We start from the raw sequence: 27983 nt of genomic DNA, 5'->3' as shown, positions 1-27983 counted from the left end.
GTGCTAATTTTTGACAACCACAAATGCAAAAAAAGTTGGGGCGCAGTGGAAAATAGAAACAGAATGCTTGCAAAACGTATGTGTTGGCAGAACTGCTGTAGCAGACAAATGAATCCTAGGACAAAAAACTATTGTTTATTGATTTGATGCACATAATTTGATGACAAACTGATTTTGAAATCCAATATTGTACGCATTTTTACATAATTAGCTCTTAACTACATCTGTTGATAGCTGACAGTGTTTCTGGATCATTTGCAGTTTATGTATTCCTAACTTGACCTCCATGTTTTAGTATTGCAGAAATAAAGAACCCTTTTTCAAGGCTTTTTCGTGGTATACTTAATTAAAAGCATATTCAGCTAATGTTGTATAGCGAACAATATACGCTGTTTGAATAGCTGCTCAAGAGGCTACAGAAACAGCCCACAAGATATCACTAAATCCTTCACCATCTCTTCTATGGATTGTTTTGCATATGTAAAGACGAAAGCTTGTTTTTCCTTTACTTTGCTCTATACTCCGGCTGGTGCTGTGCTGTTGTTTTTTATTTAGCCACAACAAAAAGGACTTTTAGTCCAACAACTGAGCCTTTAATTTTGTCGGTCTGTTAGATAAAGAAACATACTTTTTCCTTTTTCTTTAAACTGTGTCTTTCATCTCTGTTGAACTCACATCCAACAATTTGAGGAGGACATTTTAAATGAAAGAAACATGGCCTGAAGAGTCACAGATTGGGGATGCGCTATGCCGGGCTGAGGCGCGCTGTCTGTAACAAGGACCAGCACCAATTTGGATTAAAAAAGTTAGAAAAAAGCAAACCCCGCAGTACATTAAAAGCATTTTTGTTGGTAGGGACAATGTAAATACAAAAGAGCTGCACGAATAATCCATGTAAAATTTACAGTGAATATGACTGTAGCACTTTAAAAAGAAGTTGAAGCAGGGGCAACAAAAGTAATGCCCTGTTTAAAACATAGTTTGAGCGTGTTACAACTTTGGTTATTTGGGGATATACTGTAGTTAGTTGCCTTGGTTTGTGAGCAGTTTGCGCAAGCCAATATTTGCAATCAAAATCTTGCAAAATGAGTTTCAGATTAAACACGCGAAGTCACTCTGCAGGCTCACACCCCCTCAGAAAGTCGTTTGGATGAAAGATTTAAGTTTCCTCCATTTTAACAGCGTCCCAACTTTTATGGGTTTATTTTTGCTAAACCTTCTTTTTAACCAGTACACCATCACAGACAGAACTTGCCCAACTTTAGATTTTTTACAAAACAAACACAGCTGCTAATGAAGCCACACAAGAATCATACAAAAAGCATTTCTCCTCAGTGACAGTCCCAAAGATTATTTTTGTGATTTCGACAATCACATTCAAGTCGGCTGTGATCTAGGAGCACAGATTGAAGGTCCGTCCATAACTTAGAGACACAATATACAGTACGTCTACATAAAGCACCCTCGTATGCCATATGTCTTCCGTCACCAGCGCCGACATCTCAGGCGTCTCCATGGAGATGACAGGGGGAAAGGTCAGAGTTAAAGGGACACAGGGGCATGTGGGGGGAGGGGGCGAACGAAGACGCCCCAAAAATGGCAACCAATCCTGAGTTAGCGGGAGTCTGCTATATTATGCACCACTGAAGGCACTTTTCTTTTTTTTTTAGACAACAGTGCTTCAAGTTCAAGAAAGAAGTAACTGGGCCCTCTGCGTTTGAAGGACTCTCGTCTTGACGATCCTTCCTTTTTTTCCTCTTTTTTTTGGTTCCCTTCAGACAAAGCAAGCAGCTCAACTTAAAGCTTCGGCGAGAGTGGCAGGCGGGGACTTGGACTTGGAAACCTTCTGGAATCAGCAAACACTTGAAGAAAGAGTTGAAAAAGAGAAAAATACGAAACACGTATCCAGCTCAAATCCTAAAATGTAAATTAACCCAAAATTGGAGACTATCAGAGGCCGCAGAACTTTCCAACTACCCGGACCTCAAATTTGATTGGTTGTTAAGTCAGTGATGTCATGGGGGTGAGTGTTTCACCCTCGGTGGTAGGACAGAGCATGGCAGGCCAGCTGACGGGACGAGGGTTTTTTATGTGTGCCTATGTGCGTTTAGTGTACAGGCCTACAGGGGCAGTGTTTCATTCGTCGGCTCCGCCCCCGTACATATCAGCCAGTTTCTTGAAGCGGGGGCCCCAGTCGTTGAGGTAGTCATAGTCCTGGTCCCCCGTGCTGGACGAGTTCAGAGAGCTGACCGAGCCCGCCGTGGAGCCGCTGCCCTCGTAGTCGAACACCAGCAGACTGTCATAAGGGGGCGCTGTCGGGTCATTGTCGGCAGCTCGCAAACCCTTTAGATTAGAGACAAAGAGGAAACAAAGCATGGAATTAGGTTGGCTTGCACTTCTTTGAGGAGGATCGAGCAGCATCTACCCTCAAGGGTAAGAATATGATACTGACAGTGGTAATTACTAGAAATTATGTGGTACATCAATGGTACTTATTGCGGTAATTCAAGGATACTACTGTAGCAATTCCAAGGTAGAAAATGTGGTAGGCTACTTCTAGATATAGTCAGAGGTAATTTCTAGAAATTATTTATGATATAGTCAACATACAACATAAACAACATGAAGGAAACAAGTTTCTTATTATTAATATGGAATAAGTAGCACAGAAAAGACTCTAGCAATACAGAGCTTGCCATTTCCAAACAAATTTCAAGTACAAGGAAAACTTATATGTTATATTATATTATTATATATTTTTTTTATTATTATCTATAAAGTCATCATAATCATAAGCAACAATCCTATCTATATAAAAAAAAAAGGTTTATCTCATCTTATTACCAGCTACCATAACCCACTTTTATGCCAATTCTCACTATCACTAAGTAACTACCACTTCATGTGGTAGTTTCAGTTCCAAGTACCAATTACTTACCAGCAATATATAGTACTTACATTGTTATTACATATAAACTACCATTTTAAGTATTTAGGAATTACTACTGAAGTTCACTATGAAGTACCACTGTAACTACCTCTGTAAGTACCAGGGATGTACCATAGAGTAACTACATACTGTCCCTATTAAATAAATAAAATAAATACATAGGAGTTGCCGGACGGTATTCAACCGATGGCTACATCAGGGTAGTTGATGCATGCCAAAGTTTGCTTCAGCTCTACTTCCTCAAGTTTTGTTGGCTCTGGACTTCAGTACATAACAGTATATCCTCTTATTATGAAAACTCCTACATAATCTATACATGAAGAAAAGCATGACAAGATCTTGTCAGTGTTTCCAAAACCCATAGCATTAGTTTATGAGGATTCAGCATCTGCTTTTTAGAGATAGCAAGCCTACAATATGTAAGGTAAATAATTGTGGACACTGGGGCTTAAGTGGCTTTATCTTAGAGTGTAACACATGTGCTATGCTTCCCTCTGCCAACATGCAAAACAACACAGATAAAAATGTATGTATTAATTTATTTTTTAGGGGTTTATTTTTCCTTGGCAGTCCATAAAAATGATCTATTTCCTTATTGAATGGACGTTAGTAAACAGGATGCTGACTGCCAAAGCGCACTGCCCACTTCTCTATTTGAAAGCAGTGGACTTTACCCGCTTCAGTGAAATAAAAAGCAATGATACAGAGAGCTGGCGGAACAACTCAAAGCCCCCAAGGGTGCTGTGGGTGGCACCGGCAGCATTTGTTTGTTGTGTTTCAGTGCGCTAAAGCTACATCAGGTGTGTCTATACATATATGAGTGATGGGTAAGGGTGGGGTGGGAGAGGTATAGTCGGATCAAAGCTGAACAGATGCCAACGCCTCTCGAGTGTGAACGTGTTGTCACTAGTCTGTCAATCAGCATTTCCCCGCGTCACGGTGCCAACTCTGTCTGTGTCTGCCAATGTGTGTGTGTGCGCGAGAGAGAGAGAGAGGGCTAAAGCAGCATGACGGCAAAGTAAAACAAACTCCCGTCAGCAGCGCGCAGCTTTTATACAACACCACAGAGAGATGAGTAATCGCATTCATCGCCTCTGATCGATACGCAGTGGAAGTGACACCCAGTCCAGAGCTGGCAGGAAAAGGCAGAGTGAGTGATGCGATGTAAAGGGAAGTGCAGGCCTAATGCCCAGTGTAAATTAGCATGAAGTGTCAACATCGGATCAAAAACACCGCGGCTGATCTTGGTCAGTGGAGGGTTGCACTTGTCTCTGGGCAGCACAAGCTCAGTTTGTGGTAGATTGCAACAAATTAAAAGGCTGTAGGTTTGAATTCTGCGACTGGCACTGGCTTTGTATCACTGGACTTTTTTTAGGACCAATTTGGAAACAGCTTTTTAACCTTTAGTTATACAGAGAGTCCAAATAAGATTCCAAATGTCTTTTGCAAGGATATCCAATTGTACATGATTTTAATTGAAGTGGGAAGCTTCTGGAGCAAACCTTCGCGAGACACGGGGAAAACATGCAAACTCCTCACAGAGGAGCCCCATCTGGTCCAGGAATCGAAAAATAATGAACAAAAAGGTAGGCAATCCTGAGCTCTAATCCTGGCGTCCGGGGTGGCCCTTTGAGGTTTTCTTAGTAACATTGGATGGGTAAAATGCTGAGCATGTATCAGTTTGAGGCAGAAGCTACCATTTATCAATAAAGGAGGGTCTAATGAAAAAAAAAAATCTGATCAAAAACATTCCTGGGGCCCGTGATGTGCACAGACATTTTGAGGGGCAGGTGCTCAACCATGAAAAACGAATGCGATTTAGGCTACTTATTTTTTGCAACTATAGGCCGAACGCTGCCACTGACATCAATATTTAATAATAAACATACACAGTATAATGTTCCATGATGTGGACCTAATAATAAACTAGATAGATTCTATAACATCTATCACAAGGTTCTGTATTTATGATTAGAATAAATACTAATAAATAATACAAAGGTACTATGCACTTAAAACATACAACATCTGGTTTGTCCTTGTTTGGTCCATATCACGTTTCCCTCTCCGTAGCTCACACTGCTCTGGCCCTAGTCTATGCCCAACCATGATTTAGTCTGAGAACTCATTTTAAGACCATTTAATAGCATAAACAAACAGAACTGCTACAGTTACTGACTTCTTACCACTGACATCCTCAACCGATCAGACCTTTTGTTTCCATTTCTCATAATAATCCAGTCTAGTTCGTGCATAAAAGTTATAGAATTCACTCAGTTTACTTTACAGCCTCTGTGTCTTAGAGAGTAGGCTACCATCTTCTCAAACGGGGGAAACACTGGGACAGTGCAGTTGCCCTTCTGCGGCTCGAGCAGTGGAGGAAGGAAGCACGATTTGAAGTTGAGGATGTGTATTTCCAGCACATATTGGCTTAGCAGGGCAAATATTAATGAAAATAAAATAAAAAAATATGTATTTTTTTGGGCTAAAAGAAATCTCTGATCGTGAGAAAGGCACTTTAAGGGCACAGGGCAAAGGGGCGGGTGCTTGAGCTCCACCTGGGCTCTATCCGTGCACGTCCCTGCCTGGAGCTGTGTTTTGACCTACTCATGCATCTTTGAGTAACCTTTGAATCTTCCCTAGAGGCTATTGTTAGCACCGCGGTGGCAGCACCTAAAACGCTTCTCCTGGGGTAGGAAATGCCTTCCTCACTTCTTGATCTCTTGCTAAGTTTAATCCTTTCATCGGGAAGTAAAAACACATGGGCCAGACGGTCTGTTTTTTTCTTTTGTTCTTTCTCTTTATTAAAACAGCTGCCAAGCAAGAGGAGGAGCAGTGGCTTATTTGGAGAAACTACTGGTTGTTTTAGCTGTTTTTGAACAATACTGCAACTTCTAAGCAACAAAGTGTAAGATAGCATTAAAGATGTGTTTGAGATTATCAGCAAATACCATCAACAAGCTTATTACTCACTCACATGAAAGACAAGTATCAACCTTTCTGTGTTGTACAAACTTTCAGCCTCACCTCGTGTATAAAGTCGCCAATGTCTCCCGGGTGAGGCACCACTGGTCTGATGGGGAACTGGGACTCGGGGATGATGGGCCGCTCGTCCACTCTGCGCACTCCGGGGGGCTTACTGATGATGTGCTCCAGGGAGTCGGGTTGCTGCAGCTGGCTCAAGTCATAGTCCTGTACCACACATACGCACATGAATGAATGGTAGCCACGTGTATTGGTAAGTACATGAGCTTTTGTCCTACCTGGTCTTCCTCTCCCCCGCCTTCTTCATCATATTTCAGGATGTTGTCCCTCACGTCGTCCTCAGGGTCGATCAGCAGCTGTTTGATTTGCCTTTCCTTTTCTCGGCGCTTGATCCAGACGACAAATAACAACACCAGGACTGGGAAAAAAAGGCATATGTCCTGTTAGACAAGAATAATGTACTCATCTTTTTTGTGCATATGGGACAGGTAGATCAAAATGAAATAAGGAATACACCTGGACAAAAGCTTACATTCAATTATCTATATGTAAAGTGATTAAAGTCCCAGTATCCTAACTCCACTATCCTAACTATGGTGCTTGTACTATTTTTGTAATCAACACACAAATGTACGCTGTACTCGATCTCTTCGTCACTGTATCAGTCAAACTAGCTCGAAGTACATTTGTCCACATCTAAGAGAATATATGAGCAATGCAACCCAAAGCAACAAAGTCCGAAGCAAGCAGCATGAATTATTGGCAGCACACTTGGTATTTACCCTTAGAGGAAAAGCAAAATAGAACTCTTGGTGTCCAGAGAAGCCACGAAGGATAGCAGCTGCCAAAGTTATCATCCATAATACAAACATATTATCACACCCCGATGAATCTTAACTAGAGAGCGCACTGTGGGGAGAACTACTTTTAACATGAGGATTATATGTTTGGATCACCTATAGACCAGTAAAGGATGCTATATTACACGGAAAACAACGCCTATAAACTACACGATTGTAAATAAAAGTACTGACTCAGTAGTATGATGATGCAGATGAGGATGGATATAATGGCTCCGGTCCCAAGGCCAGCGGCTGCCACTGCTCCCAGGGTGGTGCAGTCTCCGTGCTCGTCGCAGGGGCACACTTTCAATTTGATGACCGAGCGGTTGGACAGAGGAGGGTTCCCCGAGTCTGACACGAATATAGGGACCTCGTATACGCCCGGCTCTAGGTAGATCTGGTACCGCAGGCCCAGGCGAGCATAGTCACCTGTGGAGGATATAGAGAGGATGCATTTCCTTCAATGATTTAAGATATTTTCTTCTGTGATTAACGTTTTCTGGCATGGTGTATTGTGGTGAATATAGCATCATGTAGCACCATTGCACCGAAACAAATGCTTAGTTTGTAAAACCTACTTTCACTGTCAATGAACCATATCATGATTCTGAAACTCTCACATCCAGGAGGATGTACAACAAAGTCCATTCAATTGATATAATTGGATAAATCTTTATTTAGATATCCTTTCTCTTCGTCAGGATTGACAATAGAAGCCCACAACATTTGTGATGGAATCAATAAATATTCCATCTCAAACTTTATGAACTCTGTAATTTATGAGAATGTCAAATATGGTCATTTTATATGAATCAAGTTGGTTGGATACACAGGCAGAATATTGTTAATAATGATTAAAAACATGGATTGATTGATGGACAACAATGTTTTTTGACTCAAGTAACATCTCGTCTACTTAATGTATATAGAAAACTGTAACATTAAGCTAAAAAGCCTACCATGTGTGTGGTATTAAGATCAGTGCAATTCATTTTGTGTCATTCTTCTTTGTTTCTGTTCTATTAAAAGCACAGGCATCAGTGAACAATATTTTAATCATAGCACAGATGTTGTACATTAGAACAAAATTTTGTCATTATGTGCAAGTAGGAGCCTCCGTTGTGTCCTTGGGCAAGACACTTCACCCAATGCCTATGTGTGAGTGGTTGGTGGTGGCAGATGTGAGCAGCCTCGCTTCTGTCAGTCTACCCCTGGGGAAACTGTGTCTACAAATGTAGCTCACCACCATCAGCATGGAGTGAATGAACCCCCCTCCCATCATGTGTGAAGTGCTTTGGGTGTGACTTGTGTCATATGAAAAGCACTATACAAATACGATTCCCTTCCTGCAAAACACGATACATGACCTGCCTTAACCTACCCCCTCCCTCTGTCCGCCTCCCTCACAGACTCTACCCACCTCCCATCCCTATTGTACCAAAGAAAAACATCCAATGGGTTTTCCGCCCGTAATGTGTATTATCCTAATCTTATGTATAATTGTGTATGATGTGCTTTGCTTTATTGTGACTTCTACTAACAAAAAGGGGCGCCATGTAACGGTTGCCCTGTTCTGTTTTGGCACATGTGCGCAAACATACTGAGTAAAAATCCTAGTTGTGAACCTGTTCATAACAATAGCAATAAAACCTATTCTGATTCTGATGATTCAATTAATATAACAAACAGATTTAATCCAATTTAAATAAAGCTTTTAGCTTTTCAGAAGAAGTTGGTGAGTAATTGCTTTTATGTACTGCGATTTCATAGCCTTGAACGGTTAAAAAAGCACTTTTGAAGAACTTTTGCAGATTTATAGCTTTTATTTACAGTTTAAATTAATGGATTTGACACCGATGCATTCCAGCTACCGTCAGAAACCTAACTGAAGTGTGGGAGTGTGTCAGATTGGATGTACTTAATCTTAATGTTCTTTAGTGGCAGTAAGTGTCAAAAACCTTCATATCTAATGCAAACATGCCTTATAAGCACGTTGAAATCTTATGCGAAAAGCTTGGAACTATTTCTACTCTGTCTAAAAAAAAACAACAACTTTTAATCGAATGCATTGTCTTTGTTTTTCCTTTCTTTTATTGTCGGTGAAAGCGCCGATCAATCAAACAGAAACAACTAGACGTACAATACTGTATACACTAACGCATGAAAAGTGATTTAAAATGGCATGCTAACAAACAAAAAGCCTTAGATAAGATAAGATAGATAAAATGTGCAACAACTATCTAAACAACACCTGTATGATACTCTTTTGAGGGAGTGTAATAATGAGGTTGATGTATGTTATTTGGAATAATTGTTTACCACTGATTCTGGTGATGGTCCAGTTGCGGCGGATGCTGGAAGGGAAGCTGGGCAGCTCAAACACGAAGGGGCCGGCGTTGGGGTCGGTGTCTGCGTCTGCGGCCGTGATGTTGACCCCGTGGACGCTGCGGCTCGTCCTCTCACACAGCTGCGACTCTTTAGGGACCAGCGTCGGGGGGTTGTCGTTAATGTCTATGAGGTAAATCTGAAGGGTACCCGTCCCGCTGGCTGGAGGGGAGCCTGGAGAGGAAAGAGGAGATGATTACTGCATGATCCAGGAATTTATGTCTTATGGTTGCACTTTTTTGTCACTCGTGGCTACTTCATCCCTTTGTAATCGTGTTTTTGTTGCGTTTTCATCCTCGTTTTTGTTGCTATTTTGAAGTCAAACTGGAGAAAATTTGCTCGTTTAAGGGGTGGGTTAAAAGGTTAAATATGTATGTTTTAAATGCGTTTTTTGTTGTTACTGTTCTTTTAGATTTTTTTTCTTCTTTTGGCTTTTAAAGCAGTACTAAGTAACTCTTGCCCCTAGAGGCCATAAGCGCAACTGCAGGTGTTGTGGCAAGTTGCGATTTTTTTTACTTACCAATTATCCGTGAGAGTAAATACTACGCTGACAGAAAAGGCGACGGGGGAGAGGGATTTTGAACATCCAATTACACAATGGAAATAATTTTTTCACTCAAACTTTTCTGTAAATACTGTTAAAGTGGCGCTAGTCCGCAGTTAGCTTCGCCTGTTAGCTTCTTCTTCGTGATTCTATTGTGTATTGGTTGCTCTGGTCCGGTGGCAGTCAAGTTGCAATTGTGCTTTTCTGGCCAGAGACAAGAAAACTGCAGCAAAATATGTATTCTTAAACTGAAAATGTTGTGGTATTGTATAACTTAGAGGCAAGTTTAAAACTTAGTTTCTATTATATTTTAGTTGGAAACTCATAAACTTGACCACACAGATCATCTCCTTGACCTCCAGGACCTCAGTGCATCTCCAAAACGGCAGCTCTTGTAAGGTCAACTTGGCCTGTATCGAACAATTCAAAGTTGGTTGAAAAAAGAAATAGCAATGCATGTGGGAACTGGGAAGTGAAGGCAGGCCCAATGTAGATAAATATACAGTATATGACAATGGTAGCCATAGTACCAAATCAGTGTAAATTACCATTTTGAATTCCTAATAAAACTTTATACAGTATCATTATACGATGTGACAGAAGAGGACTGGCAGATGAGAAAACTCAATTGAAGTGAGTTGACAAATGAACAAAAAGCAGCAAGGACAGCCATGTTTATTCGGTAAGCTGAGATGCTGGAGTCTATGCCCTTGACGGAAACACATATGACAGAGAGCGCGAACAGGCTCCTCTTATCAACCTCACAGCCAACTCCAAACCCATCACGCTTGATCCGGGCCACGCACACCGCTCATCCAATCACCTAAAGAGGGCTCAGAGTCGCTATAATGATGACTGTAACACAATCAAACAAGTCCTTGTCTTTGTCAATGTGCACAAAAACACTGGAGGTATCTTTCCTTGCATACTCTGAGCTCTGCAACCATGCAATATTAAACGAGCCGTACTTTTGAAAGGTCGAGGGCACTTTTTCAATAGAGTATGCCGAAGCACTAGCTGCGTGTTTGTGTGCCGATGTCGACATGTTGCTCCCTGTTTACAGATTCTCAAGGACCTTTGAATAATTATTTACATAACCCGGGGTAAGGTTTCATTCAGAGCCAGTCTTTCTGCCACAGCATTCAAATAAACTTTATACATATGTACTTCGCTTCAGGTGAGTCAGGGTCATTCAAAGTATAAGAGCAAAGTTAGATAAGTACATTTGAAACCACGGTCTTTGCTCTCTTTTCATGTGGTGTTACTTGATCTGATTTCTAAGCGCTTACACTATTCAAGGTGGAGGCATTTAGGTTAGAAACAATGTAATCTTTTACTTAATTAAATGCTCATTATACATTTTCTCCGGAATAGAGCATTTTATTCACACAAGTCGAGAACACATCTTAGCTCAGGGGTGTCAAAGTTGTTTGAGTCGAGGGCCGAAATTCAGCCCCCACGGCGGGTCATGGGCCGCATATTGTAAAGGACTATGGCCTCATAAATAACGGCTTAAACTTATTGTGCTTCATCAGCCTGTGTCACATGTTTCTCAAAGAGCTACATAAAGTCATTATTAATTCACTCCACATTCAATGGCAGTAAGTTACTATTGTAGCCACAGCCGCCCTGGGGCAGACTGACCATTTACCACGTGGCTATAATGTGCTGTTTATATCCTGATCTCTTATTATGTCAGTGTCCTCCTCAAACTGGTTATTTCTTTAAAAATCCATAACTCCTCACAGAAATGGGCTAGAGACTTTTTTTTTTTAATGCTCAGGAATTCATGCTCCTCAAAGGGCCACATTAAATCATCTGGTGGGCCGCATGTGGCCCGTGGGCCTTGACCTTGACATATGTGTCTTAGCTCCTCAAACCACATTTTACTTTCATGTACAGTTTTCCAGAACCAGGTACAGAAGCATCAAATACTGTACATTTCCTTTTTGTTTGTTATACAGAACAACTTGTATAGGAGTGGGAAGAAGATGCAAAAAGGATAATCTCCCAATAATCTATGTTTACAAAGATCATTTTGCACAATAAAAAAAAACACATGATGAAGGGCGTCAAGCCCGAAACGTCTTTTGGTGCGAGTAAAATTAAAATTGGGAGCTAACTATGTTGTGCGGACTTTCTTCGTCTTCAAAGACAATTTTCTCATAAACAGATGCATAAATGTTGTTGCATGTAACAAACATAATAATAAATAATAAACCTTATTTGTATAGCACTTTTCTAACAGTTGCAAGGGGCTGCACAGAAAAACATAAAAAAAGAAACATAAAGAATAAAATTACACCAAGCAGAGTTAATAACAATTACCTAAATGCCTTACAATGCAACAATTTAAAATAATTCAAGTTATTAGATTGCCGTACATAAAACGGGAGTGAGTTCCACAAAGACAGAGCACGAATTGAAAAAGCACGATCTCCTCTAGTGACCATTTGTGACCTGGTCACAACCAGCATAGGATGAGAATCACTGCCCAGCATTCATTGAGACAGATGATTCACCAAGTGCCGAACGACCCACCAATGACAAGCGGCGCATCAGGCCCAGCCGATCCCCAATGCGAGCACAGGCCAATAATGCAACAGTACGGCCGGGCCAACAACAACAACAACAACTGCCCAGACTGTGGTCAGCGCATCATCACAATGTTAGGCCATTCATTATTTTCTGTTTTTGGTTGGAGAGGTGTGTTGCCCAATCGTCCCGAAAATAGAAATGTGGAGAGCATGTTTCTATAAATGTCTGCATTAGGCTTCCCCTACCTCCTCCTGTGCCCAGTATTACACTGTGACAGTGATACTAACTGGACTGGGGATCAAACCCGGGACCAACAACAATGCTATTGTCAGTGTCTGAATGTTTGTTATACCTTTGTCCTTTAGAGATTTGTTGTTGTTGCAAAAGCTATTTCAGGTGCTATAGTGTTTCTTAATAGCAGCTATATTTTCATGCCTTTCAAGCTCCAGTGCACTAAGTGTTTGCAAATTGTTAAGTTGAGGGGGTGAAGTTGCTGCGCTAGTCCTATGCTGTCCCTGCGGGGAGGTCAAATAAGATCAGCAAACACCAGACACTTTTTCCATTTTTTTTAAAGCAACACTAAGTAACTTGTTTACCTTAATAAATCCTTTTCGTAGTCCCTCTGGGGGTAGTACACGTGTTAAGGGGATGATTGGAGGGTCTTTCTCCCCCCAGCCAGAAAACCACAATTGCAACTTGACTGCCACCAGACTGGAGCAACCGATACACACTAATAGAATCACAAAGAAGAAGCTAACAGGCTAACGGGCAAAGCTAACTGCGGGCTAGCGCCACTTAAACAGTATATACAGCCAGGTTTGAGTGAAAACAATTATTTCCATTGTGTAATTGGTTGAACAATATCCCTCTCTCCCTTCGCCTTTTCTGTCAGCGTAGTATTTACTCTCACGGACAATTCATAAGTTAAAAAAAATCGCAACTTGCTACGACACATGCAGTTGCGCTTATGGCCTCTAGGGGCAAGAGTTACTTAGTACTGCTTTAAAAAAAAAAGTCGTAACAACATTCATATATAACAGAGTCAGAAAGGGGGTCTAATCACTGGATCCTTCACAAACATCACTGTGTCATGGCTTATAATAGGTTTGAAGGTGGGCCCCATAATTACCCCAGTCAAGACCCAGTGCAATAAAAGACCGTATCGACACTTTGAACAATCAGAAAGTCAGCCCGCAAAGTTGATCAATAAACATCCGTGTGGGAAAATGTGTCACTGTGGAGTTCGAAAGAGATGAGCCGAGGGCAGGACGGGGGGCTTAGAGCTGTTTATTGAGTGTGTGTCAGTGGGTGACGACCCTTAGCTGCCTCCAATTACCAGCCATTTCCGTGTCACGCCCCACTGCCCCAGCCATCGGATAGAAGCGCGAGCCCCAGGGCCGTCCCGCGATGAGATAAGGCCCGTGTAATTTACAAAGATTTATGCAAAGCTGACAGATCTGCCAATTAAACCCTGCAACGGAGCAAGACACTAGTCTCAACATGAGTGAGAGACAGTGAGAGGGATGAGGATGAGCGGGGCCAATCCGGCATCCCAATTTAAACTCGACTTCATTTCGTTTTTTTGGAATGAAATAAACCAATTATCGCTGTTTTAGATAATAGTCGGGGATGGCGTTGAAATGTGCACGCGTAATAAAAATGCAAAATGAACATTTTTAATTACGGAGGCAAGACAATTGAAAACAGAGTCATTTCTACCAGTAAGTGAGTTTCTTTTTCCTCCATAAAAGAGAATACATTGGGTCCAAACAGTAGGATAATCTCGATCCACAACAAATTGTTTTACTTGTTTATTTATTCATTCATTACTAATCTCCTTTGTCGTTTAAATCCACCAGTAATTTTAGAGCAAATAGAGACAATCTACACTGGCAATAAAACAAAGAACACTGGTCCTCAATCACAATAGCATTTTCAATGAATAGCCAACTTTTGGGCATATAGCTCAGCCCCATCTGCAAGTTTTGTCTTCATTTGTGCAGCACTTTCCCACCTCCACAGGCGCTCACAGGAGGCAAAGCCGATGAAGCGTCTTGCCCAAGGATATAGCGGGGATTAAACCGCCAACCCTCTGTTTAAATGATGACCCATTTTACCTCAAGATTGTACTTGTGTTTTCGCTCCGTGTTTTGGGAAAGTGTTGACTTGGTGCCCTTGTTGTTTTTGTTTTGTCCGTGGCAGCATGTGTCCCTGGCCCTTGTCAAAAAATGATTTATGGATGACATTAGCTCATCTGTATGGTCAAGCCGGCCTTACTCAACCCTCGCATTTATGTGCCGCTAACACCTCCACCAAAGGAATTACACCGCGCTGACCCCAACACGTTCAGTTAGTGGTTCCAAAATCACCCCGGTTTTTAAGGTTAGCTCCGCGCCGCGCCTTTCTCTTTAATCCCAGCCTTGTACGGGGGGACATGTGGAAGCAGCTTGTCCTGGCTGATAGGAGAATTATGTGGGCTTTAACCGGCTAAATAAATAATTATGTTTGTGTAAATTCCTCAAAAGGCACAGTATTAGCGCCTCTTTTTTAGCTGGTGGCTTCTGAGTAAAAAAAAAAGAAAAACAAACACACAACGAGAGCCAACCACATTCAACGACAACAAAAAACAATGGGAAAAAGTGTCAAGAATTTCAACGCGCCCCGAAAGGTGTGGGGCGTTCAGACTGGGGTGGCGTTTTTGACAGTGGCAATTGAGTCCAAGTCTGTGCGCACTGTCACCGCCGCTTCGTGTCCCCGCTCTGCTCAGTGTCTTACAGCGCGTCTTAGCCTAATCCCTCTCGTGTTATGACGCATGGCACTCCAGCGTCACCCACGGAGCCCGACTGATGCCGCGGCAAACACGGGCAAATCTTCGCCGTGTCTGCTCGAGGAGTCGTCGGTGTACGTTAATGTATGAAATGTAAACTTGAAGCTATGCAGTATGTGCAACTTTATATCTGGGATTTGATGGGGGAACTGTTGCTGTGGAAGCCTGAATTGGAGAATTGTTTCAACGGACGGAGCTTTAAACAATCCTTAAGAACTTAAAAGAGACAAGTTTTGTTGTTGTTCGAGCTATCAGATCAGAAAATGAATGCACTATGAAAAATAAAAAGGTTCCTCATTAAAAAAATAAAACTATAGATTTTCCAGGTTGATAATGTTTAACAAGGTGTATATCGTAATAGCAGCTTGTATCTGCACTTTCAAAGATATTTGAGTTTTACCTTTAATTGGCCTGTATTTACTTTTTATTTATTGGGTCGGGACAGTGCATGTTATACATGGGTCTCTTGCATGTAAACAAGCCACACCGGATTGTAGCCTTGGGCTAGTTTCCATCCGTCGTCCTCTCGTTCATCCTGACCTATTGTACCTGTTTTTAGTGGTAGGAGAAACCTATGCAGACACGGGGAGAACATGCAAACTCCACACAGAAAGGCCCCATCCCTGGTGGGAATCTACCTGTGAAGCACGAGCACTAACCGCTGTACTACCATGCCGCATTGAGGAAACTGAGTGTAAAACTAGGCCTGTCATGATATCAAATTGGAAGTTCGATATATTGAGGCAGGATAGTATCGTGATAAATGATATTATAGACTCTAACGACAATTACGGACAGTTACTGTCAACTCTCAGGCATAAAAATGACAGTAAACATTTATTGGCTAAAAGTGCATAATCATATCCTAGAAAACCACACGAGCTGCAATAAACATGAAATATGATGCAACTCAATTTGCTTCAGTTAAAAATCAAAGTTTTGCAAAGAAGACATGGGGAAATGCTTATAAATGTACAGACGATAAATATCGGGGACAAAATATGTCGTTTATCTGTTATTTATTGAGCGATTAGGGCTGTCATTATCGTGACAGCCCTATGTAAAACATGAGCAAAATCCACGGAGAAGGTTAAATACTGGTTAAATACTGGTGGCAAACGAAAATGTCTGAATAGTGAAAAAGTCATCTTTCAAAGCCATCCTTTAGAAAATGCTATAACGTGGGTAAAGCCTTAAAAATCTCAGGGCAGAAAAGTAAATGAGCGGTTTGTGAATTCAAAATCAACAGCTTTGTCACGCGTTAATCCTCTGCCTCCTCCTCGATCACCCAGCAGGGGGCGCTCTGTTACACTTGGCACCCAATTACAACCATTAAACACATGCACGCAGGCCTGTCCAAAAGCATTTCAAATAAAGGCAACATTTTCTAAAGTGCAGTCTGTTTTTTTCATTTTTTTTCATTTTTTTTCTTTTACTTAAGGTAAACAAACTTAGGGCGCTGCTTGTCACTGATAAAGCAATTTGGGAGGGAAAGTGGTTTTGAGAGAGGCACAAGCTCACTCTGGAATAAAAAGCAGAAACTCTGTGAAATGCGGTTGTGCGATTGCGCGATACAACAAATTGTTTTCAACAAATTAGGGATTACTAGGTAGAGACAGATGAAGAAATGGAAAAAATCACAAAGAAATGAAAATGTATATCGCACTCGGGAAGTTTCATTTGTGTAGGATTTAAAATAAGACTTCAATGAATCCATTTATTCTGTTTAATTTTGATATATAAGGTATGTATAATGCTAACATGAAGCGCTAAAATGTTCAGGTGTAGATCTAAAGTATCAAAAGGCCTGTATGAGGAATAAAAATCGTAATAGATCTCCCCCTGATCGTCTTGGTCCGACTCACCGTTGTCCGTCGCCAGGAACGTCGCCTCATAGACGTTATTCTTCACGTAGCTTGACTCCCGGTCGAGTATGGCGGTGGTCACGATCTGCCCGTTGGTCCGATTGATTGACAGCCAGTTTGCCGGGTCATTCAGTTTGGAATACCTGCGAGAGACGCCACACAAACAACAGATCAATGGCCACGCGCATCGCAAGCCGTCTTCTCATTGTTCAGCGTTTCCACATTATGCCCACACACTAAGCACACGCATCCATTCTGAGCAAACCGAGACCGTCTGACCTTCACACAATTTAATTCTTCATTGACTCCTTGCGCGGAGCCTCCAGCCCGCCGTCAGCTTCACCTCATTTTTCACTCCCTTGTACCAAGCATTCAAGTCAATTACTGGTGTTGTTAAGCACCACTGCAGCCGCCTATGTGCGCCGCATTCTTAAGTTCTACCGAAGCGCCCCGGGTCTATACATGCTTACATTTGTTTATTACTTTGGGGATATCCTTTCTCTGTGGATACAGGGTTGGGTCGGATCTGGGAACTGATTGTCAAACATGAGTAGAGGAGGTGATTTGGTAGGAGGCAGTGACGCTCCATAGGGACACGGGGCAGAGGGAACGGGATTGAAAAGCCATCTCGCGTGGATCTACAGTAAAGGTTTCTGCTCTCCTTTTGACGCTTACAGCTCATTTCTTGCCTTCTACTCCGTCTGATGTTATCTCGACCACCTCACTTCATCTCACTTTCGTTTTGTGTTGACTCCTGACTGTCTCTGTCTCACACAACTGTGCAGCGCAAAGGACATCATCAAACTGCAATTAAGAAAAAGGGATGAATAAAAACACTCCACACACTCTTTCAATGGGTGGCAGTGTGGTGCAGGATACTTCAGAGCAGTTCAATTTGGTGGGGGACACCTCACAAATGCTAGATGCTTTCGAAAGGCTTTCCAATCCAAACAAGATTTTTTTTCGTATTCTTGAAGTGAGTGCCCAAACCGAAAAGAGCAGTTCATGTTAGCTCAACAACAATTTGCCAATCTCACGGAAGATGTCGGCAAATCAACACTTTTCTTTGGTTTAATATCAGAATCAGAATCAATTACTAATGGCCACACAACGGAGGTGGTGGTGTTTGCTTTCGGCACAGCCCATCTCCTGTGTCAGTCACATACAAACAGATAGTCAACAATACAGACAACAGATTTACGTAGGAACAGTTATCGTATCAGGAAAAGTCTGTTCTTCAGGTGGTCAGCAGGGTGTGTGTGGTCAGAGGTGATTTTCAATGCTCGCTGTGTGATGCGTCTTTCATACAGAGTCTCTATGGATGGGAGTGTGGGGCCAGTGATTTTGGATGATTTGTTGATTATACGTTGGAGTTTTGTGCGTGAATGACAGTCCAAGTTTCCATACCAGACTATTATTGTTGATGTGAGGATGCGCTCAAGTATGGCTGTGCAAGACTGAAGGAGTATGTTGTGTCTGACTGAACTTTTTGAAAGAAGAAAAATAGTCTTTTATTGGCTTGATTTTTAATATGACAAAATTATCTTCATCTTCATGTCTGCTTTCTGAGAACTTATTTGCTTGAATGTGCATTCTCTTTCATCCCATAAATGTGTAACCGCGTGTTTCTTCTCTCCTTCTCTAAAGGTGAACTGCTCCAGGCCCCATGGTGGCCCCAGATGGAAGTAGCTTGAACCCCTTCTTGGTGTGGATCTTTTCAGTTTTCAGGCTGTGGAAACACTCCCGCACCACTACTACGGAAAGGCACTTGGCTTTGTAATATCTAAGATATGGTGCCAAATCTTCAAAAAACAAGTCTAATTGTATACTGTATAGCACCTTAACTTCCACTTTGTGCAGTAAAACATTTACACTGATGTTATTGAGACTCCTTTTGACCCCAGCTTCGTAGAAACACTTTTAGAATTTTTTATTGCCCCAATTAGAAGTTTGGCTGTCCCCTTTCATGATTTCTGACTGGGTCGACTGAGTTAAAGACATTTCTATCTTCTTCTATCTTCAAAAGCTTGTTTTCGCTCTCATTGTCACATGTAAGGACTGTCTGTCTAACTACAAGAGCGAGAAGAAACGCTCCTGAATAAAAACAAACTTAAATGAATACGCAAAAGTTGGAATTTGTTCCCCAACCCTTTTCTTCTCTGACTGTCATATTTGGTTTCTTGTTGCAATTCTGTTCATGGACAACTGACCCTTGGGTTTCTATTTATATGTACTCAAATTCTGTTCAAACCATGGGCCACGTTTTCACATCCTCGCAGCTTGAAAATAGTTACAAATGGAAATGGATTTGAACTTTGACCATGCCGTTATATTCATTGAATTACTCCGCTAATACCCTCAGCCCGACACCCACTCGTTCATTGCTGTTCAATTAAACACCGCATTGTGCATTTTGGCTTCCACTGAATCCGTTGCAAACCTGTCGGGACTCCAGTTTGAGGACAAGGCGGTTGGTGGGCACAAGGAATAATCTCCCTCCAGCAGAGAGGAGAGCAGGATTTTCCCAGCAGGCCGCGGGGCATGATCCGAGGCAGGGAAAGGGATCACACGGCACTGACATTCCCACACTCTAGCGGCTTTCACACAGACTATAGCCAAACACACGCACGCTAATGGTGGAGGTGTGAAATCGGCATGGTGGCTACAGAAGGTCTGTGGCTCAGAGGAAAGGGGGATAAAAGGGTGAAGGGAAGACCATGAGGCGGGAGAGGAAAGACATGCAGAGACGGGGGCCGAGGGAGAAGCAGCGTGATCGTGTGATCTGCTTTAATAAGATAAAATAAGATATGCCTTTATTGAACTCACAGGAGTGGCGAGGTCAATGGAACTGACTCCATGTCGACTGTTGTGTATTATTGCGCATTTGGCCTCTCAATTAGTGATGGGATTTATGGCTTTTCATGAGAGTCTTTTGAATCGGTTCATTTCCAAAACTTGTCTAAAGATATGGCACATTTCATGTTTCGCATTTCCTACTGATCAAATTTCAAACATTGGTAGCCACTTTGTGCTTTTTTTAATCTATAGCCATAATTGAATTAACTGTGTGTTGCGACGACGGCGACAACAACATAATAATCCTCTTTGGACCAGTTCTTTAAAGGAACTAGATGAAAGATGTAATTTTTATACTCGCTACTGCCATCTCAGGTCTTACGTGTAACTTCAGTTTCTATATTAAAGGAACAGTGAGCATTTGGCCTCTCCCAGTGTATTCCTATAGCTCCAAACAGGGGTGAAGTTGGAAGCTACCACACTCTTCCACGGGCAGGCACAAAAACCGGTACGCATCAACTCATCTAAGCTCAGATAAGAACATATCACAGTATGGAAAAACGGTAGCCTGTTCCTTTAAGCTTGTGCATGACCTTTTTGAGTGACAGTGCAGGATTCTAGAGGCAGTTGTGGTGAACTGGTCTGGGCTCATTGCTGGAACATGTAGTGGGTGGAAAATACATAATTTTAACATTTTTAAACTCCGTCTAGTCTACCCTTGATATATTGTAGCAACCACATTTAGTTGTAATGTGCTATGTACCTATGTGTACAAAATGGAATAATGAGCATTTGTAGTTTGGAAGTACATAATGTAATAAGACATAGAAAGCACTCTAACCTTAACCCCTAACCCTAACGATATTAAAGTTCAAACTTTCTGACAGGTAATATGCCTTATTGCATTATAGACCGCCAAACTACTAATACACATTATAGATACAAGTTATTTCATACATACATACAATGTATCAAGGGTAATGTGAAATAAAGTGCAACCCCACAATTAACTCCAGTCAAACATTGTTTGAACTTTACTGAACTCTGTGTAATCCATGATTAGATCAGGCAGGACTAAACACAAATAATGTTGTATCTAGATAAATAAATGAGGCCATAAGTACCACAGTTTGAGAACCACTGTACTCGGAATGGTTGACTTTATAGGATCTATCCAATTCATAAAAAACATGGTAGGCTAATAGGTCTATACATGTACTATTAAATGATGTACATCCTCAATCATTCTGGCCCATATATTCTCTTGTCTACTAAACAGGATGTGCACTCAAATGGCAGAATATATTAATATCTAATTCTGCATTAAGCCCGACTGGTTAAGGAAAGTTTACCATTTTACAGCCAAAACAGAAATCTATCAGCAAATGGCAAGTGTCATGTCAAGGCCCTTCTTTCACCTACTGAAGTTTAAAACACTTTAGTCCCTGGTGTAATGCAACTGTAATTCTAAGAGCCCCCAACTAACCCTCCCTATTGTCGAAAACATTCCCCTGCCTCCCAAAAGCCCTAGACACAGTAGCGGAAGTGGGTCTAAATGTAAATGAGAGAGTTAGGTGCATACCTCCAGAATGGGCCGTAAAACTGTGCCGGAACCTATTCTTTCCCAGGGTGCGAGGCGCGATAAGGCTCCTTCCTGACTGCGTGGCTTCTGATGATAAAACACAAAGGTCTGCTCCTAAAGCCAGAGTCCTCTGTCCAACGCTACACTTTAATTAAGTCTCCTAAACACTTCTCCTCGGCCCCTGTAATAAAACTCAGGAGGAGCAAATGATGTTTCAAATGAATGGGCTTTGTGGTCATTTCGAACAAAAGACATTCCCTCACACACTGTTTGTTATTCAGGCAAAACTTCTGGAGGCAAGAGTTGAAAGTGTGTCGCTTAATGCTTCACATCCTACCCCTGTGCTAACATTGCTGCGACAGAGTTAAAATGAAATGGCACAGGGCAATTGAATGCTTCCTTTTGGGTTGTTAAAGCCTGAAGTCTGACAATTCAATCTATTCATGCAGCAGCGTGCATGACAGGTTTTCATGTTTTTGATTCGTTTTGTTTTCAAATGATCCCTTAGTTTGATGGGAACATTCCAGTGGCAAGTCTTAATCATCACAGTGAATAAAGGTTGAGCAATAAAATAACTTAGACTTACTCATGGTTCAGAGTACGGTTTGTTTTTTGCGCTGCAACAGTTATGAGAAATTTAACTCTGCGCATTTTCCATGACTGTTTCATAATCCCTGAGCAGGATGTGTTATCTGCTAATAACACGTCCTGCTCAGGGATTAATAATAGACACGCACAAAAAAATGTCATACCAGGGAAAACTTGTCTTTGGTTTTTCTTCAAAAACATTTACATTCTTTCACACTGGAGAGTTTACTATTGCCACAACATGTCCACTACAATGTTACTGTTTTCTTTTGATAGTGTAATCAGCCCCTTTGCCAGAGGTCAGAAATACAAGTACATATTGTCAATAGAAGCACACAAGTAGAAGCCTGCTAGGGAATGGCACATGAAGAACATGGTCTTGCATTCCCCAATGGTTTGATTAAATTTACCATTCGAATAACTGTGAAAGCTCTCGCTGTTTTTAGTCAACTCCCTGCTATCCACAAATTTGGCATTCTCCTTCCCTCATTACCAACTTTTTTTTAAACAAAGTCCTGCCAATTTCCCTTTTCCTTGGAGACTGAAAAAATCCACTAAACACCGCAGTTGGTAGAAATTTTCCACCACTCCCCCTCCCAGTGCCTGGTGCGAATGCTTCCCGGAGCCCTCCTACAGGCAGGGGTCTGGCTCATTTGGGAGTTGGTTGGTGCTTGCGTACAGCTGGATGTATGATTAGGCCTGGCAGGTTAGTGATCTTACCGAGCAGCGGGGAGAGCTCTGACATTTATTTTTCAAGCCCCCGACCCTGAGGATGAAAAATGCATGTCTCAAGCTTAAGCCCTGGCGCTGGGGTAATCATTTATGCCAGTGTCTCCAGTCTCCAGTCTTGACCTCACTGGTTGGTGTCTGACAGGTGATGCATGATGCCTCATTCTGCCTTTTCGAATACTCTGGACGATCACCTTTATTTCCCCCCGATACACAAGGTCTCTTCCCTTCCTCCCTCCTCCCCTCCCTCCCCTGGACGCTGTCAGTCTGTCTCTTTGATAAGCACCTGTCAGACCTTGACCTTTCACACCTCTCCATCTGCAGCTCCAGGTCACTCCACTCCCACAGGTATTTCAGCAACTGGCTTTTGAATTTCCGCTTGCAATGAATCACCAGCTTTTATGGTTGTCATATCTTAATCATGTTTTTAATTTATAGAAAACCAAGGCTCATAGTTAATATGCAAAACCATAAAGCATCTACTGTATCGCCCTTGCGTTAGCTGCACGGCCATAGAAACCTGGAGAAACATAAAATGGATGACTTATATGGAGTATTACGGGCTGCAAAGCTGCATTTCCCAGAGAGGGTCATTTGGATTTACCCCATAAACATGAGAATATACAGTAGTGCAGAAATAAATCTGGAAAGCAAGAGCCTGTGTTGCTGTAAGCAAAGCTCTAATTGAGAATCAATAGACCCTGGCGCTCCAGAAGCGATAAAAAATAATAAAAATATGTATGTGTCCACTTTGTGCTTGGAAGTACTGGTCTACTATTAAAATAATGTTGGCACAAAATGTATTGATTAAATGCAAAAAAAAAATCACATTAATACATATTTGACTTTTTAGTGACCCAGTAGCTGTATGGCTGGTTAAACTGGCGCCTTAAAGGGGCTAGATGCAAGTTAGCCATTTTATTCTCACTACTGCCACCTCAGGTCACACGTGTAACTGCACCTTCTAAGCTTGTGCATGATGGCATTCAGACCCGAATTAACACCTTTTTAAGTGACAGTGCAGGATTTTAGAGGCAGTTGTGGTGAACAGGTCTGGGCTCATTCTACACCACAGGACATTGTTGGAACATGTAGGGGGAGGAAAATACATAATTTTGACATTTTTAAACTCCGTATAGTCCCTTTTAAAGCACAACGATGGACTGTTATTTGCGACCTCGCAGCTTGCTGTGGAGACGGACAATAGGTGGAATATAATGTGAGAGGAAAAGGGATGAACTGTGAAGGGAGCTACCTGCTTTGATAACTGAACTAAGGCTGAGACCAACTAAAAGCTTCATTATAAATTTATGAACTATTACTGGAATAATTCTCTTCCTCCTGAGAGGAGGTTTGAAGCAGCTGGACCTCTTATCTCGCCTACACCGTCAACACTTTCCTTTCAAGGCCAAGCCACGGAGCTAAACCAGATAAGGACTGAGCTCCTTGGCTCATATTTTGCATAACACTGACTTTTAGGATTGTAAACAACCACACAAGCATACCCCCTCTCTAGCCACGCCCCCGTCGTTCTGCGTCTGCCTCAACACGTTTCCTGAGCCCCACCCCCCGGTCAATGTCTGGTCGTCCTTCCTGTTCCAACACCTGACCTGGTGTACAGTGTGTTTCCCATGTCTTGATGTTTTTATGTATGCACTTTATCCTGATTGTAATTTTTGCATTTCTTCTTTTGTAAAGCGCATTGAGTTGCCTTGAGTGTGAAATGCGCGGTATACATAACCATGCCTTGCCTTTATATTCCTCCAGAGTGGCCTCAATGATGTCCAAAATCACTTGTTTTTAGGGTTTCTGGCATGTTTTCTTTGCTGGTGGAACCATTTCCAGTCACTCGCACACCACAGATGCAAGGTGTGTGAAGTGTCTTGCTCAACACACAATAACGGTCTGCCCCTGTGGTAGCCGGGAATTATTATGGCCTGCAAGACTTTTCAACTTGACAGCATTTTTCTTTTTTTTTGGGAAACTCCAGAGCCTGCAGAAAACACAAGCGTTCTATTCTAAAGGATTGTGTAAAATTGTGAAACAAGGACATGTTTTCTATTAGCATAACTGCCGCATAACTCAAAATGACAGCAACATAGCATCTAGCATTTTGTTTTTGTACACCTCGCAATTTTTGAGATACATTTCCTAACCCTAAGCTGTCATCCTTGAGAACAACCTGCAGGCCATCGAAGTCTCAGTTTACATTGAAAATCCGCAGAGGCCTAGCACAGAAAAGATCAGTGCAGGTGGACAGAATGCTGTGTCAGATTTTTGAGCTCCTGCCAACAACCCCCCATCACACCATCACCTCCTCCATCTTCTCTTTATATCTTTCCATCAGCTTCCTCTGTCTCTCTCTCTCTCTCTCCCCTTCGTGACTGTACTTACTCATGCAACCTACAGAATACACACTCTTTTGATTACCCATGGGGCCACCTCTCTGCATTAACCTCCACACCTTCCTGACTCCGAATCCTGCACTAAGGCTCAGAGACAAAGTGCAGAGATTTAAGACAGGGGTGATGCCAGCATAGACCCCCCCTTGTTGAACTTTAACCCAGACTTCTGACATGCGGCACACCCAAGGGATATTTTAGCCCACGATGCAAACAAACGCATACATTCATACACACACACAAACAGCTGCAAGCATTTTATTATCTTCAGGACGCAGTCAGACCATATTCCCTGCTAGCTGAGAATGGCTGTAGGAATGCCTAAAGCTATAAAAATGTCAAATGCTGCTCTTTGGAAGGTTTTCACTAAAATAGATGCAGCGTTTGCTCTGTTTGTGAGTGAAGCATCTACAGTCCATATATACATGCTGCAAATTTTTTAAAAATACGATAAAGGTGAGGCGCCATCACAAAGTCCTATAGAAAGGGTAGTCTTGTATGTATGTATTTTGATCTATTTGGTATGATAATTGGGTTATATAATTGGGTTTATTATCAATGTCTATAAATTCATGTCTACCTTATCTCACTTTATTGCCGCTAAGCCCCACCTGACCCAGGCGCCGCCGAGGGGGCCATCTACTGAATTTTTTAACCCCATGCTCTACTTACCATATTGGCAATTTTCGGACATAACTTTGGAACAGAAAGTGATAGAGACTTGGCTTTCTTGTATCCTATTTTAGTGAGCTGTGGTTCGGGACCCAAAACAAATGTACATACTACAACAACAACGACTGTTGACTAGCTGTAATTATTTTTACTTTTTTTGAGAAGGTCAAAACTTGACGTGTTAAGTGTAAGCTTTGACTTCGCTGTTGCATTCAGACATATACACAAAACAAGAATAAGGAAAAAAAAGAAACACAGAATCTTTCCTTACCTGATAATCTGTTGCATCTGCAGTCTGTCCGGATCTGAGGCAGAGAAGGTTTCCAGCCTGGTGCCTGCCGGTACTCCCTCCTCGAAGCGGATGTGTTTGGGGTTGGTGGGGAAATACGGGGGCTCATTGACGTCCTGGACTGAAATGGTGACCCCCGCGGTGGACTGGAGAGACGACTGTATCCCGCTGGCCAAGTGCGCCTGATTGGACACCACCACGGTCAGCATAAACGCGCGGTTCATCTCGAAGTCCACGGGCTGCAAGAGGCAAACGAGACCACTTATGCCATGAATTCATCTGATTGTCAGCTCACAGTCATGCTTTGTGTATATAGCCTGCAGAGTCAAGTTAAATTAAACAATGTGCACTTTTAGACATGTATAATAGAAATAGCTGTACAAGTTTCAATAAAAACTCAAATGCAATGTTAAGAGCCATCAAGCAGCTTCCACCACATATTAAAAGTTTTACAGTCATTTTCTTACGCTTATTTCTGTTAGTGGGAGTGTTTTTCTAAAAAAAAAAGCATATTTTCCTTGGGAAGACTATAGTCACATGAATAGCTAGTCAAGAATATAGGAAATACTTTTCACAGACAACCTTTCACCTTTTAAAGAAAAATATTATGTACATCCTCTCATGCCTTTATGCTTTGTTCTGTTCGGTTTCACTGATTGCGAAATCTTGAATGCCTTAAAGAGACTAGATGTAAGTTGGTCATTTTATACTCATTACTGCCACCTCAGGTCTTATGTGTAACTGCAGGTTCTATATTAAATGTTCAGGCCACCGTTTTTACACACTGAAATATGTTCTTATCTGAGCTTAGACGAGTTGATGCATACCAGTCTGGTCTTTGTGCGTGCCCTCAGTCACGCAAAACGACCAAAGATGTTGTTAGCATTTGGCCTCTCCCAATGCATTCCTATAGCTCCAAACGTGGGTGAAGTTGGAAGCTACCACGCTCTTCCACGGGCACACACAAAGACCAAACAGGTACGCATCAACTCGTCTAAGCTCAGGTAAGAACATATCTCAGCATGGAAAAGCTGTGTGCCCTCAGTTACGCAAAAAAGACCAAAGATGTTGTTAGCATTTGGCCTCTCCTAGTATATTCCTATAGCTCCAAACGGGGTGAAGCGAGAAGCGACCAAGCTCTACCACGGGCACGCACACAGACCAGACAGGTAGGCATCAATTTGTCTAAGCTCAGGTAAGAACATATCTCAGTATGGAAAAATGGTGGCCTGTTCCTTTAAGCACTTCAGACCCAAAGTAACAACGTTTTGAGTGACAGTGCAGGATTTTAGAGGCAGTTGTGGTGAATAGGTCTGGGCTCATTCTACATATTAGGACATGGCTGAAACATGAAGGGGTTAGTTTTAATATTTTTAAACCCCCGTATAGTCCCTTTAAGCAGAATAAACTGTCATTCAATTTCATTTCGTCAACTATATACTGTAGGTAGCGAGCAATGAGCACATGCTCCGTCAGAGCTGTACTCGGTCGGCCTCTGTGTATTCTCTATGGGACTGCCAGCTGATCCTAAACTACAGTGGCAGTTTTGTGCCCCTGTAATGAAGGCTACAAAATGACAAACAACAACAAGCGTGAAAATGAATGGTCCTTTAGCTATAACTGCCACAAATATATCGCCTTTTGCTGGTGACCGCCCGTTGGCTAGAAACAGCTTTTGACATGCGGGTAATCACTTTCGGCGCATCTGTAAAAGAGTAATATGAAAAGCTTTTTAATCATGACAGCTTGGGCTGACAGCGCTGTGCTCGGATAAGACAATAGAGGATTGTTTTGTGTATATTCGCTGCTAAATGTGAGCACACTGTGGCCATATAGACGTGACCTCGCGATGTACCGGGATCTGATTTGCAGGCCGGCCACGCTCAAGGCTCTTTGATCTGCCGCCGGTGGTATTCCCAGCACACGGAGGTCCGGAGAATCGCTGTAGGCTAACGAAAACATGAATACATACCACTCTTGGGAAAGCAA

At 42.1% G+C, this 27983-nt stretch overlaps 1 protein-coding gene across 1 annotated transcript in view; it reads right to left on the bottom strand.

The window, feature by feature from the left end:
• Positions 1-241: 241 nt before the first annotated feature.
• The window catches only part of LOC306964466 (cadherin-4-like), a 302824-nt gene continuing 275082 nt past the window's right edge, over positions 242-27983 (bottom strand). Inside the window, exons 11-17 of the mRNA XM_079558468.1 lie at positions 25977-26233; positions 16937-17079; positions 9097-9336; positions 6970-7206; positions 6214-6353; positions 5978-6142; positions 242-2343 (exon numbers count right to left, since the gene is read on the bottom strand). Of these exons, the coding sequence (XP_079414594.1) occupies positions 2137-2343; positions 5978-6142; positions 6214-6353; positions 6970-7206; positions 9097-9336; positions 16937-17079; positions 25977-26233 (1389 nt within the window). The 3' untranslated portion in view covers positions 242-2136. The remainder of the gene's footprint in view (positions 2344-5977; positions 6143-6213; positions 6354-6969; positions 7207-9096; positions 9337-16936; positions 17080-25976; positions 26234-27983) is intronic.

Source organism: Gobius niger (assembly GCF_951799975.1).
Source record: "Gobius niger genome assembly, chromosome: 6".
NCBI classification, from domain to species: domain Eukaryota; kingdom Metazoa; phylum Chordata; class Actinopteri; order Gobiiformes; family Gobiidae; genus Gobius; species Gobius niger.
Note: the sequence above shows the minus strand (reverse complement) of the source record. Positions and strands in the feature narration are given on the sequence as shown.